The sequence below is a fragment of the Bicyclus anynana genome, chromosome 5 (assembly GCF_947172395.1).
Source record: "Bicyclus anynana chromosome 5, ilBicAnyn1.1, whole genome shotgun sequence".
Classification (NCBI taxonomy): Eukaryota; Metazoa; Arthropoda; class Insecta; order Lepidoptera; family Nymphalidae; genus Bicyclus; species Bicyclus anynana.
Window position 1 is genome coordinate 8,703,725 of NC_069087.1, and position 14,891 is coordinate 8,718,615.

Genomic DNA, 14,891 nt, shown 5'->3' on the forward strand with positions numbered 1-14,891 from the left:
CTTAACTTAACTCATTGGTCGGTCGGGAACATAGAGGAATTAGAAAATGGAAATGCATCGCACTGAAATTCACGAACAAAATTGTCTGTCGTTTTTGAGAGGGACGAGGTAAACTCACACATCGAAAATATTTAACACCATTAAATATATTGTGCCCATACACTACACACAACTATAAATTTGACTCGCAATACACACACGCGTAATTTTTACACAGACTATCAAATTGCTTAGACTATCCACAGATTAAATACATAGAATATTCGATTACTGATCGATGTTTGGGTGTTTCGTCAAAAGAATCGATTCTTTTTATAAATAGTTTTTATTACAAATTTGATAAAATTAAGGCTTAAATACTTTCAAATGAAACGTTACTCCATCTTTTACTAAACTACAAGTTTTTAGCCGTTTTTTATGCCATTTAACTACACAAACCGGCATTTTTAGGGAGCTTTTTACACGAATAAACGATTACAACAATGAAACATCGATTCTATAGCAACAGTTTTTATAAACGCGTTAGATCATCATTTTTTTTTTCAGAGGGGTAACGGTTAGAGAGGCAGGTCCTGTTATTTAAATGGTCTAAGGTAGGGAAGTATCAGTATATTAATCTATGGTCGGGAACATGTCGGGAAGTTGTGGTAGCACTTTTGATTTTTTATTTGAACGCGTGCTTTAGCCTCGTATTATTAAATCGAACGTTTTTGGTTTTTTATTTTATTCTCTGTCAGCATTTCTGTGTGTTTGACTTGTTTGGTTGAAGTTGAATGCCTTGGCGTAAAAAAATTTACCATATTATTTACGCATAAAGTTCGATAAACTTTAAAAATATTTAAAATAGAAGTGATCTCGAGAAGAATATTTTATTTCAGTTAATATTTTTACAGTGTAGACTAAATAAAGTGCATTTGCTAATGTGATTTTATTGAAATGTCATCGTATATGGCAGGTGTTTTCGATTTAGATTTAGATGTGGATACTGTTACAGTCGGAGATTCGGATGAAGACGACATCATAGAAATAGACGAGGCATGAATTTATTTCAGTATTATCTCATAACATTCACCTTTTCTGTTACCTAACCTAAAATCTGTGTAAGATAAACTCAAGGGTAAAGTTCTATGTAGGGAAGGTGATAAATCCAACATTTTTCACAATTAACCAACTAAAACACCATCGTCTTCATATCAATAATGTGCAACTTGTAGTTTATTTAAAGAGGAAGGGGGGAGAGGAGCCCAGATAATTGTTTAAAATTTATAGATACCAATTTTGTCATATCATTATATTTAACCATATTTTTAAATTAACAAACGTTCAAGTACCTGGCGTTTTTTTTTGTACTTAAAACAATGTTGTTTAAATTACCAGAATTGTTAAGGTATGAGACTGATTAATAACTGCCATTTAAATAAACTGAAAATATAATTATACACTATTGTCAGTTTTCTTTATAAATTCTTTCAAGATCAAGAAAATTAGTAAAGCAGTTGACCCTCTAGGCCATCCCTGCAACTTTCTGCTAATTCTGAGTACAAAGCTATTGAAAAGTTATTTAACCAAAATTTTGGTGATGTCCTTGTAAATGTTGCCTACTTTATTCAAATTGGGTAAGACATTCATAAACTATGAGAGGGTTACGTAAATACCTACACATGCACTTCCAGACAGACATACACCATAAAAAATTGTTGGGATAGCTTCCTAGGGCATCCAAGTGTCCAGGTTACTTGAAAACCACGAAAATCTCTATAATTTGCTTAAAGACCTCTCTAGAACTGCAGCTAGTTCTATATTAGAACGGTATCCAAAGGTGCTCTAATAGGATCTTATCAAATTTGGCTAGGTAGGGAGAACAACACGAGCGGAAGAGGGGAGTGTTAATCAATTGTTAAGGAATTCCTTAACCCTACTGGTCACAAGTCCTGGACTTTGCTCTGAGTTATTCTCTCTGCTATGCGATGGACCCGGCACCCTCATGGTTAATCTATGGATTGCTAAGATATTCGTGAATTATGCTCTAGGGTGAAATCAATATCTACCCTACTTAGTACTAAACAGAAAGTTTAAAATATTTATACAATATAGTAAATTTTAAAGTAGTTTTGCTCACATAAAACAATGTAGTTAAAATATAACTGTTTTCTGACACAGGTTGATTATGATCCAGAACTTCATGTCAATAGTATTGTAGAGTAAGTAATATATGATATCTTATTATATTATTGCCTATAGCTCGGCAAGTTCATTCGTAACACTTCCGATGGTCCGAGCGGGCCGGGGCGTGTGTAGCGATGAATGAAAAACCCATGACTGATGCTCCTAACTTCCCCGCACACACTATTTCACACCCGCTCAGTCTTACCCCCCCGTCGCCGCGTTATGGGAGTGTCATCAAAGAACTTGCCAATCTGTAGAAAAAGAAAACCTTCATATATAAAAAGAGGTATGGGATTGAGAAAAAATTTGCTGGTGTAACAACCATGTGTCTCTGAAAGCATATGTAGCCTGACATCTAATAGTGATAGTTAAATAAAAAATAGTCTTCATTATCAGTACTAATTTTGTAGAGATGGGATGAAAGAGAAATTTATATTTTTGATTCTACTGTTATTTGTGGAATTTTGCATTAGCTCTTCTCGAGATATGTATGTCAATACTGGCCATTCAGTAGGCTTTTAAATTGGGATAATGACAATGACTCAATACAATATTTATTAATTTTTGTTATTTTTACTAGAATTTATAAAGTTGTGCCTGCTATTCTTTTAATTGTAGCTATTTCTGATTTTGGGTAATTTTTTATATTTTTGTAATTGTAGTAATTTTATTTTAGTGCTGAAGGCTCTGAGACCATACTGCTTTCTGAAGATAACGTAAACCCTGGCCAGTGCAAAAGGCTTGGCCCTCAAGATTTTGAATTGAGAAAGGTCTTAGGAAAAGGTGGATATGGCAAAGTGTTCCAAGTCCGTAAGATCACAGGCCAAGATGCAGGCCAGCATTTTGCGATGAAGGTCCTAAAAAAAGCTTCCATTGTTCGCAATCAAAAGGACACTGCTCATACAAAAGCTGAAAGGAATATTTTGGAAGCAGTTAAGGTATTGTTTTCAAGCAGAGTTTTATGTAAATCAGATTTCTAAAACTAGAATCATTACACAATTTGATAGTCTTTAAGTTATGTAACTTATGAGAAACTATGAACATCTCTAATGATATACATTGTAATATTCTTGATTTCTCTTATACAATACTATGGATTCATACTAATGTTATATAAGAAATGTGTGTAAAAAATGGAAACATTTTGTCAAACTGAATTAATTTACTAGTACTCTAGAAAAAAGGACTTCTCTGGAACTTCATAGAAAAAGAAAGAATAATGCTACATAATATTTATTTATCTAACATATTGATACCCTACTCCTCCTATATAGGGGTATCCCTATAGTATAGCCTGCCAACCTACATCAGAGCATTGTGGTGGCTCAAAACTCCATTTTCCCTCCTACTAGAAGAGAGGCCTGGCCCTGTAATGGTTTGTTAAAATGGGCTGGTAATGATGATGATCTTGCAAAATTATATATATGAAGCAATAATTCGTCCACATGGAATTTAGTTTTTCACCAATCCTATGGGGACCATGGATTTTTCCTGGATGAAAAGTAGTCTATGTGTTAATCTAGAGTAAAATCTATTTCCATTTCAAATTTCAGCCAAATCACTTCAGTAGCCGCATCACAAACGAGGAACAAACATAAACACTTAAACACAATCTTTCGCTTTTATAATATTAAATATTAATGTGACATGATTTTTAATTTATCGATTAGTTCTACTAACTATTCTTACTTTTGTTTCAGCATCCCTTCATAGTTGAATTAGTATATGCTTTCCAAACTGGGGGTAAATTATATTTAATTTTAGAATATTTAAGTGGAGGAGAATTATTTATGCACCTTGAGAGAGAAGGTATTTTCCTTGAGGACACAGCATGGTGAGTATGTTAAACAATGTTGCTGTAGAAAAGATTTTAGACTAAATTGATTAATTTCAATTTGACCTTGACTGCTTTGCTAAAATTTACAAGATTCATTTTAATTTTTTATTTTATATAAATTATATTTTTTTATAACAAAAAACTATATTAATTATATAAATCCAAAATCCTCTTACTTATTGAAAGCTAATCCTCTAAACTAATTATGATGAATTTTGGTATAGAGATAAAGTGCACCTTGTAGTAGAATGTAAGCTAGTTTTTATCCCAGAAAAATTGTACAGTTCTCACAGGATTTTATGAAAAAACAAAATGATGCCTATTTTGTTTTTATACAGAGATGCAGGTGTCTTCTATTTATTATTTATTTCCAGCTTCTACTTGTCAGAAATAATTCTGGCGTTGGAACATTTACATAGTTTAGGGATAATTTATCGAGATCTAAAACCTGAAAATGTCCTCCTAGATGCACAAGGACATGTAAAATTAACAGATTTTGGTTTATGTAAAGAGCACATTCAGGAAGGTATAGTCACACACACATTTTGTGGGACCATTGAGTATATGTAAGTATAAAATAAATTTTTTAGTTAAACCACAGATATGACAAAAATAGAATGTGTCCTGGACAGCAGGCTAGTTTCTTTTTAATTTATCTTTTTGTTATTTCCAAAGCAGTCTAAGAGTTATTTTATGACCAGTGCCGCTAACATGTGACCAAGTGAAGAGAAATAGACAAAATTTTGACCAAAAGCAGCCAGCTTTAGAGATTTAGTCCCATCTCTTTCAACTCAACACAATGAAACATATAGCGGTATTTCCGGTTGCACTGCCATTAGTTGAATTTTCTCTCTTCACAAGATTAATAAACAACTAATATGGATATTTGACTTGATGACTTGGCTCCAACTATGATGATCTAGAAATTAGGATTAATATATTGCTTTCATAAATTCGCTGCAAGGATGTTGTAAAATAAATAAAAAACTATTTGCATTTTAGTCATATGTAGTCTTATATTTTGGGTTAACCTTATAATGCTTTCACTTTAAAGGGCACCAGAAATTTTGACTCGAAGTGGTCATGGCAAAGCAGTAGATTGGTGGAGCCTTGGTGCATTGATGTATGACATGTTGATTGGGCAGGTAAGTTTTATATATTGACATAATTATGTATTTTTTATTATTAAGCAAAGTAATTACAGTTCGTGCGCGCTGTAGCATGGTGCAGGTGACAGTTGCCTGTATGACGTTCATAATACGTATTATTATCGTGAATCGCGACAACTTTCAAGAGTGAAACCAACTGTCACCCGCACTATGCTACAGCGCACGATTTATAAAGGCTTTTGAAGTAAGAAGTTCAGTGTGTTTTTGTTACTGTTTTCCTGAACATCTTTGATTATTTAAATGTCCTTGCTCCAAGCTATAACTGTTTCCTGTATTAATATCTATATTTAAATATTTTACTTTTATTGTATTAAGATAAGTGGCAGTGTGTGGTTATACTGACTCAGAAATCAATAAATAAAACATTTTTGCGACATTTTTAAACAGTAATTTCTAAAGGCAGTTATTTTGTGTAAATAAAAATTCTAAGTATTTTTAAATTTGCGATTGCATGTCTCGACATTGCATGTCTAAAAAAGGAAAAATAAACCCGTCGAGCCAGTTTCCTTACTTTACCTGTAACCAAACTTATGGTAAAAAGACCTATTATGGAGCCAAATTTTATAAAAAATACTGACTCTAAATAAAAATGTAAACTCACTCAATGCATTCAAAACTAAACTTGCAGATTATATAATAATTAATCCACATCAGTTTAAATTATGACTAAACTAATTGAATGAGTGATAGCAAAAAATATGATGGCGAAGTAGTAAGTTAGTTAATTTAAGCAAAAAAAAAGATGTTCTCGTGTTAGGGATTAAGTTCACTTTATAATAAATATCATTTCTCAGACATGCTTGAAAATTTGAGCATTATTTTGACAACCTTCTTCGAGATAAATCGAACTGGTCGGGCAGCGGCCGGCAATAGTTGTATGAAAATCCATATCTGTCGTGTTTAGTTGGTCAAATAAATTACTATATGTAAAATCATATTTGCTGTGTAATTTAAAAATGGAACGATCTTCTACTCCGCAACATGGCGACCAAAGAGGTAACTTAACAAAGGTTTAATGTCGAATTATTGGCTGGTGGGAGGCTTCGGCCGTGGCTAGTTACCACCCTACCGGCAAAGACGTACCGCCAAGCGATTTAGCGTTCCGGTACGATGCCGTGTAGAAACCGAAGGGGGTGTGTATTTTCATCCTCCTCCTAACAAGTTAGCCCGTTTCCATCTTAGACTGCATCATCACTTACCATCAGGTGAGATTGTAGTCAAGGGCTAACTTGTAAAGAATAAAAAAAAAAAAAAAGAACAGGCTTGCACATAGAAAGCTGTTTAGTGAAAAAAATATTTTTACGCATAAAAAACTGTTGTTGTTAGTTGTTCGTCAACTTCGTCATTGATTTTAAAATAGTACACGTAAAATGTAACGAAAACATCTTATTCCGACCATCGACTTCCCATCAAAACGTTGAAATTCAGAATCACGCCGAAGACGCTAGTATACAACAAAGTTCAACCTCGTTAGAATTATCTCAAACCAACATAATTCCTAAATAATCTACGTTTAATTTTAAGAATTGTTACATTCAAAAATTGTATTTTCAAATAAAAGTTCTGAATTGTACTTAATTTAATTTCCGCGCATTATTTGAGAAAACTACTAAACAAGCCTTGGCTGCAACTAGGCATTGATGGACTTACGTATGTGTGAATCGGCTTCGCCTCGGCCCACATTCACACGTTCGTCCATCAATGCCTCTCTTGCCGGCCGATGCAGCAATGTTCTACTAAACCAATGTTCTTAACATCTAGTGGAAATATATTCCTTTTACTTTCAGCCACCGTTCACTGGAGACAACCGTACAAAAACTATTGAGAAAATACTGAAAGGAAAACTAATGTTACCGGCCTACCTCACACACGACGCCCGGGAGCTCATACGGCGTCTAATGAAGCGCTCGGAGACGCAACGCTTGGGCGCCACGGGCGCGGCCGCCGTCCGTGGCCATTCCTTCTTCAAACATGTCCACTGGGACGAAGTCTTCGCGCGTCGATTAGAGCCTCCTATCAAACCACGATTGGTAAGTATACATGTTATTTCATGTAGGATGGTGCGGGTGACAGATTGTTTCACTCTTAAAAGTTTGCCGCGATTCACGATACCCATCTGAAATCACTTTAGTTAATTTAATAGTGGTTAAGCTCTTCCGAAGAACTACTGTCCGGTTTGATGGATATAGTTAATGGTGAAATTGCAAAGGCTTTTTGTGACAGCTCAATTCTGTATGCCTTTATTGACATATCTCGTAAAGACAAAAATACATATTGTCGACCTGTTGCGTTGCGCCGCTATTGGTCGACAATATGTATTACCTCTTTCAGTGGTAACTCAATACAAATTTCAGTGGGACTCAATACAAACCTACATTGGACCACAGAAGACATATTTGGACAAGGAATTTTGAAATATTTTCTTATAGTTAGTGTATTCTATCCGCCAGTCGATAACATCTTTTTTTGTATTCACGAGATATCTCGCGGCGCATATTACTACTACTACTACTACTACTAATACCATTTACCTACTGGGAAACCGCCAAGCAGCATTGCTTGTTCAGATTTGATTATGCCTGTAATTTCACCATCAAGATGAAATTACAGGCATGACCTCATAAAAGCTGAAAGTTTGCCAACCCAACAACACTATGCTAGATAAAAGCTACCATACTTGCTCATTAGTACAGTCTTACCTATCATACACCTTTAGTCCATCAAAGGTGTCAGGCAGCTCACTCTATGGATGTGTTAATAATGCATAATATATCAAAAATCAGGCACAGGAATAACTCGAAATTAAAAAGATTGAAAAGACTAGCTCTGCCGAGTAATTAAAGGAATAAATTAGGGACTACGTCACTGGATCACTTGCCTTCCAAGTGAAATATTACATTCCAAATACCCTCATCTACAAAATCGAGTCCTGACACTTTAGTGGATCGTTAAAATAGACTGATAATGGCGTTCTAAAACTTGTTTTTTTTTAGACAAGCGACGATGACGTTTCCCAATTTGACACAAGATTCACTCTACAAACACCAATTGATTCGCCAGATGAGTCAACACTCAGTGCAAGCGCCAACTTAATGTTCCAGGTATTTATCCATTATAAAACTGTAAATTTCTCGTGACATAGATACTTATTTTTCACAAAATAATAAACAATATACAAATACCATATTATTAAAAAAGATTTTTGTTTTGTTTTTTAAACACTTGATTTATAGAATTACGTGCATAGTTTATTACAAGGTATTTTCACGAGTCACCTTTAGCTTTAGAACAGAGTTCCCCAAACTTTTTTGTGGTAGACCCCTTGCCATGTTTTTCCGTTTTCCGTGTTGGGTTGACCCCCTATATACCTGATATTGATTTCCTGTAAATTTCTAACTGTAGTGAAGTTTAGTGTTAAAAACTTAAAATAAAAACACGTTAATTTTTACACTTATTAATTGAATTTAAATTAAATCTACTCAAAATCAAATTTTGTATCTGTTATGTAAAATATACGTAACATTAAATAAATTATAAATAAAAAAACATAAGCAATAAGTAAAACATTTTTAGTGACAAAGATAAACCTGATGCTTTAATAATAAAGATATAAGATAGTATGATGCAAGTGAATAGGTACGATCAGTGTATGTGGATATCGTGGACCCCCATTTTCATTTCATGGACCCCCAATTTTTTTTCCGCTGACGTAGACCCCTTACAGGTTGTCATAGACCTACCTCTAGGGGTCGATATAGGCCACTTTGGGAATCACTGGCTTAGACTTAGTGATATTGCTTGTCAGGGCTTCACGTACGTGGCGCCGTCAGTGATGGACGAGATCCACAAGCCGCGCGTGATCACGGCGCGCTCGCCGCGTCGCCCGCGCCCGCACCACCACCACGCGTTCGCGCCGCCCTCCGCCGCGCACGCGCACCCGCAACAGGAAGACCTCATGGATGTACAAGGTTTACCTATTTAGTGAGTGGATATCTCTTTGACTCTGAAGTGACCCCCAACCGCCGCCATCGCAGCTAGAAGCGGCGTTTTGTGGCGTGTGGCGACCAATAATTGTATACTATAGATTGTTTACGTCCCTACAAAATTACCGCAAAAAGTGATCCATATAATAGACTTCCTGAACACAATGCAATCTACAGGGTGTAAGCTACTATATAGCGATTTAAATAGGTCAATCTCTGAATTAAAGCTCTATAAGCGACACATGTAAATTATAATGAACTTTTTTTGTTCACAGGCCTAGAATAATTGATATAGTTGACCATTTTATACAAAGGATAAACTCAACTACAAATGCTGCCCATCTATTATGTCCGTAAAATAATGGTACTGATTTATACAACTAAAATTAATGTACATTTTATACAAGTTACCGTTTAGTTTAATGTTTTGGTAGGAATTAAAAACGTGTATTAAATTGTTCTAACCCAACTATATTATGACAGAGTAAGAATAATAAATAATAATTTACAATATACCTTGTTACCATGCTTAATGAATTGAATTAAAAGGTCATTTTTATTTTGTACAGTGGAGTTTAATTTAATCAAGTTTTTCTTAATCATCCGCCGATACTTTTGGTTAGTGTAATTTAGTTAAATAAACTTTTTTTTTTCTTTATATCATTTATTTTGTTTTCATTGCTTGACTTTTAAATCCTCTTAATAACCGTACATGTCCTATCCTAAATTATTTTACTGACTTTAAAAAAGAAGGGTTCTATATTCGATTGTGATTGGAGCTGTATGCGATTTTATTACAAAAGACAGATCTTATTTTTGTAAATAATTAAAACCATACTTGAAAATTTTCATGAAAAAATTATATTCAATTATAAACCTACCCAAATCTCACGATTTTTGGTTCATTTAATCCCTTTTAATTATTTTTTGTTTCTTGAAACTTATTGGTGATAATAAACTGCAGTCTGATCTGCTCTTAACCAGGAGTAAGTATGGATGGATAGTCATTAGTCATACATTTTATAGCTTGTGCAGTATGCTAATTTTCTTGAGTAACTTTAAAACTGCTTATTTTAAAATTACTAAAAATATACAGGGTGTCCCGTAATTAGTGGATCAAACGCAAATGGAATACACAATACCACTTATTGAGGTAATATTATTTTTGCTAAGAGTTGAGTGAATAAAATGGTCAATGGGGATGATGACTAGATTTGAATATATTAATTTTTATGATACATTCGGGTAAATAAGGTCAATGTTAGTAAGTAATTTATACATAAAAAGCAAAGATTGTCTGGATATTTGTAAAATAAATGATATTATAAAATTTCATAATCTATTAAAAATCTGTTATCGTAATAAGATGATGATTCATAGTTTTAGTTTCCTCACATTAAATGTGACATTTTTCAATATTATGAACTATAAACATAAACGCACAAATAACTAATACTGAATACGGGGATAATATATAGCCTATAGCGTTCCACGATAAATGGGCTATCTGAATACTATACACTAAAAGAATTTTTCAAATCGGATCAGTAGTTCCAGAGATTAGCGCGTTCAATCAAAAAAACAAACTCTTGAGCTTTATAATATTAGTATAGATTTTGTTTGAACGCCAAACAAATCTAACGATCATTATGTACCTACGACGTCATTAATTCGTACCATTTTGCATGGGGCGTTTTTCAGGGATCCGCGGCAGCGCCGCAAATCTGACCCTTTAAATCCCTGTAGCTCCGAAAGTAATAATCGCAGATACCCTGTTACTTTTACAAAATTGCTTTACTATTAGCATAAAATTCAAAATCTTTCGTCATCCCTATTACGTGTAAAATCGCTATACAAAATAATTCTATAATAGAAAGTAAAATCTTAGTATTCTATGGATATGGTAGAGAAAAACTCCCGATCTGAGTCCTGGACTTGGACACAGGACGTAGGGTTAAAGAATTCCTTGACAATCGATTAAAACTCCCCTTCCCCGCTCGTGTTATTCTCCCTGCCTAGCCAAATTTGGTAAGATCCTATTAGAGCAACTTTATTTACGACTAATGTTATTAGGCCACAGAGGTACTGCAGGCTAATTCTCTGACTTTGACGTATGTTAGTTTACTTATACGAAATTGAGATTCTATGTAACAAATGTCATCTGGTGTTTACTGACTACCCCTCGTGGATATCATACAGTAGGTAGATGACATTTTTCAGTTAATTTAAATAGGTTTTTCATAAATACCAATTAGTGAATAGGCTGAGTGGAGATTATCATAATATACTCAGAGGCACAATTATCCGCCCACTTTAATATGATGCGCGTATATTAAAGTGGGCAGATAATTGTGCCTCTGAGTATATAATAACTAAAACAAGTCTGATGTCTATATTATTTTTATTATAAATTATTTAACAATTTATTTTGCATTCTCATTTTAATCACATTTTATATAATATGTTAGTGTTAATCTGAATATAATTATTTTTACCTCCATTTTTAATTACATAAGAAAAAAAATCAACAATTTTACTCTTATTGATTTAGGCCTGCAGTAAGTAAGCCAAAATCTATTAATAAATCAAAACAACAGAAGGGGTTAACAAAGCTAACACAACTTGGAAAAGAATGCACTGACACTGTTATTGGCAGCATGTCTAATACATACATACTATATACATACATAGAACAATAATTATAATTTATTCAACGATAAAGTCATATTTTATACTTCCATTTTTAAATATTACATAAGAAAAAAAATCAACAATTTTACTCTTATTGATTTAGGCCTGCAGTGAGTAGGCCAAAATCTATTAATAAATTAAAACAACAGAAGGGGTTAACAAAGCTTACACAACTTGGAAAACAATTCACTGACACTGTTATTAACAGCATGTCTATTACATACAATTACATAAATACATATACATACATAGGACAATAATTATAATTTATTCAAGGGTAAAGTCATATCACATTGGAGCGAACTAGCACTCAAAATGCAGCCTTGTAAGCTCGAGGAAGTTAAGCAAACCTGTGGCAATATCAACATTTGTCTTTATGGAATTTCATATGCTAAGCGTTTGAGACAAGGGAGTGCTGGGTGGTTGTAGTAAGCTATGTCATCAGTATGCTTAGCATCACATTAGTATTAATCAAATAATCATCAATCATTACTATATTCTGAAATTAATCTTGTGTTATTTTAAATTATATATATGTCACTGTTAGATTGTAAAATACATTAGTTTATAATCTCACTCGTGATATTATAATGTACCATCATATTGTGAACTGAAAATACTGATTATAATTTAATGAGTTATTTTTCAGTATATTATAATCTATCAGAAGTGAAACCATTAGAAGAAGATGACGGTAGATTATAATAATACGAATGAGATTATAAACTAAAGTATTTTACAATTTAACAGTAACATATATAATATACATAGATACATCATCACCACTCTTAAACATTCAATAATATAAAACAAAAATAATTAAACAATTAACTTCATATCCATACAACTTTCACAAATTAAATAAATGTGAGTCTCATTTAGTTCACAAACTGCTGAAAACTGTACAGTGACATTGCATGTGGTACTATGTTTGTCTAAACTATCAAAAATTACCTTTTTAATGTCCTTTAATGATTTGTCAGTTGTAACTTTTACATTGCAAAATGAACAAGATAATATATTATTGCTTAGAGTAAAATTATATTTCTGGCATATTGGACAAATAATATTTTCATCTTGGAGCAAAGACCAATCTACATTATCCATTTGTGATGTTTCATATTCTTCAATACACCTGAAATTAACATTTTCATAAAGATTTGTGTTAAAACAAAGTTAAATGCAAATAATTAAAATCAGTAAATACAGCTAATACAAAATTAAACAAACGCTAATATCTTCACCTTTTTTTAACTTACTTAAGTATTTAGGTATTTTATCTCAGCAACATTGTCAATCAAATATGCAGGGTAAAGAATAAAAGGTCTTTGATACTCAGTGCATAGGTAAGACTTGAATGAATTATATAGGGACCTGCCTCTCTAGTGTTTATATAAAAACTGTTTCTACAGAATTAATGTTTCAATGCTGTAATCATATTTGGGTGCAATACAGGTGCTTATGAGATTAATCTGAGAGGTAAGATGATAGTTGTAGTTAGGTACTATAGTGTCAGTGCTGCTTATTTGTTCAACAAACACAAGTGATAATAATGCTAAGACTATGAAGTTACAAACAACAATTAAAATCCACACTCCTTTCGGTTTCTACACAACATCGTACCGGAACACTAAATCACTTGGTGGTACATTTTTGCTGGTAGGGTGGTAACTAACAGCTGAAGCCTTAAATATGAACCTATTTGAGAGGTCCACTGCAGGACAAGGAAAGAGGGTGGCTCTTTATAGGAGAGGGGATTTAGAGCTTAGATCCACCATGTTCCTCCTGTGCAGGTTGGTGAGCTTAGGTTGATAATGTTCAACATCACTGATGAATGTGTTAAGGTTGAATTCTGCCTGCAGGTAGTGGAGATTTAAAGGAAAATATGTATACACTTTGACAAGCGTAAATGTGACTGACTTAATACTTATGGATGTTGAGGTACTAGCTCTGTGTGCATGAATTTTGACCCCATCAACTAGAAGTTGTCTCTACTGAGAATCTCTTATTATAATTATTTACCATGGATCACATGATTCATAGCCATTCCATTTCGATTCATAACTTACTATCAAAAAATATATGAATTAAAAAAAATTACCAATCAAGTTCTTCTTGTATTAATTCTTGTTTAATTTCTTCTAATATTTTCATTTCTTCACTATCTAATAAAATCTCACTTTTTAAACTTTCAATGTTGGAATCTTGAAATATGTCATTGTAAATGTTTGTTAAAGTACTCCGAAGTTCTGTCTCTCCTGCTGTGCTACGAAATCTATTCATCAGCATATTGCGACAATTTTGTACCTTACTCTTATAATCCTAAAAAAAATGTTAATTAGCTGAGAACTCAAGATAAAATAAAAATTTGAATACGATAAAATGAAAATAAATCTATCTTACCTTTCTTAATTTTTCTTTCAGTTCCTTTGGTGACTGAACTTGTTTTAATTTAAGATTTTTATAGGTAGGGGAAGAGCAAACTTTAGTTGATTCCATGGTAGGTTTTTGCTTTAATAATTAATAAAACTAAAAATTACGTCCATCAATTCAATTCAACGTATTTAGTTTACGAAACTATTGTGATGTATCCCAATTTTTTTCTCGTTACCTACCTATCATTTCAAATACGTTAATTATTTCACATTTAATTTTTATGACGTTTGCATTTAATAAATAAAATTCACAATCGCTTCTTTGTGGTCGATAAAATATATAGAAATAATTTAAACAGTACACAGAAATACGATGAAATTTTGTGGTATTGTTTGTATTTGTGTCAAAAAATTAAGCGCCAACCACTGACGTTTCTGTCATCCGTTACCATTTTTAGTGAATCTGAAATAATGTTGTGGCAAAGTGATCGATAAACAATAATTGCCGCAGACTTTAGTTCTAAAATATTTCATTGCGGAAATCGTGTCGCTGCTATGTCCAACGTTTTCGTGTATGTACATTCACTTCTTCTCCTTAGAGTACACATTCTTTGGTCTTCATAAATTGCTCGGTGAGTTAGAAAGTTATCTGTGATAACGATTAGCGTTT

At 33.1% G+C, this 14,891-nt stretch overlaps 2 protein-coding genes across 3 annotated transcripts; one reads left to right on the forward strand and one right to left on the reverse strand.

The window, feature by feature from the left end:
- The first annotated feature begins 629 nt into the window (after nt 1-629).
- On the forward strand, nt 630-9,721 carry LOC112049395 (ribosomal protein S6 kinase beta-2). Of its 2 annotated transcripts, none has more exons than XM_052881581.1 (10): nt 630-1,035; nt 2,161-2,201; nt 2,843-3,104; nt 3,867-4,000; nt 4,378-4,569; nt 5,058-5,148; nt 6,960-7,202; nt 8,166-8,273; nt 8,978-9,140; nt 9,431-9,721. In XM_052881581.1, the coding sequence occupies exons 1-10, from the start codon at nt 937-939 to the stop codon at nt 9,439-9,441; spliced, it is 1,344 nt and encodes a 447-aa protein (XP_052737541.1). In that variant the 5' UTR covers nt 630-936; the 3' UTR covers nt 9,442-9,721. The 2 variants fall into 2 exon arrangements, with proteins under 2 accessions (XP_052737541.1, XP_023943035.1); XM_024087267.2 differs by having other exon boundaries at nt 632-1,035; nt 8,978-9,153.
- A 1,815-nt stretch (nt 9,722-11,536) lies between these two features.
- LOC112049397 (RPA-interacting protein) lies at nt 11,537-14,676 on the reverse strand. The gene is made up of 3 exons (XM_024087269.2): nt 14,250-14,676; nt 13,948-14,168; nt 11,537-12,981 (listed from the first exon to the last, which is right to left on the reverse strand). The coding sequence occupies exons 1-3, from the start codon at nt 14,343-14,345 to the stop codon at nt 12,666-12,668; spliced, it is 633 nt and encodes a 210-aa protein (XP_023943037.1). The 5' UTR covers nt 14,346-14,676; the 3' UTR covers nt 11,537-12,665.
- Nucleotides 14,677-14,891: the final 215 nt, after the last annotated feature.

Excerpts from the sequence above, each read along its gene's own strand:
- LOC112049395 (XM_024087267.2), top strand. The coding sequence starts at position 937 with ATGTCATCGTATATGGCAGGTGTTTTCGATTTAGATTTAGATGTGGAT. Across the intron at positions 4,001-4,377 it reads TTCCTTGAGGACACAGCATG|CTTCTACTTGTCAGAAATAA; the intron begins GTGAGTATGTTA and ends ATTTATTTCCAG. Across the intron at positions 8,274-8,977 it reads GCGCCAACTTAATGTTCCAG|GGCTTCACGTACGTGGCGCC; the intron begins GTATTTATCCAT and ends ATTGCTTGTCAG.
- LOC112049397 (XM_024087269.2), bottom strand. The coding sequence starts at position 14,345 with ATGGAATCAACTAAAGTTTGCTCTTCCCCTACCTATAAAAATCTTAAA. Across the intron at positions 14,169-14,249 it reads TGAAAGAAAAATTAAGAAAG|GATTATAAGAGTAAGGTACA; the intron begins GTAAGATAGATT and ends CATTTTTTTTAG. Across the intron at positions 12,982-13,947 it reads ATACAAGAAGAACTTGATTG|GTGTATTGAAGAATATGAAA; the intron begins GTAATTTTTTTT and ends TGTTAATTTCAG.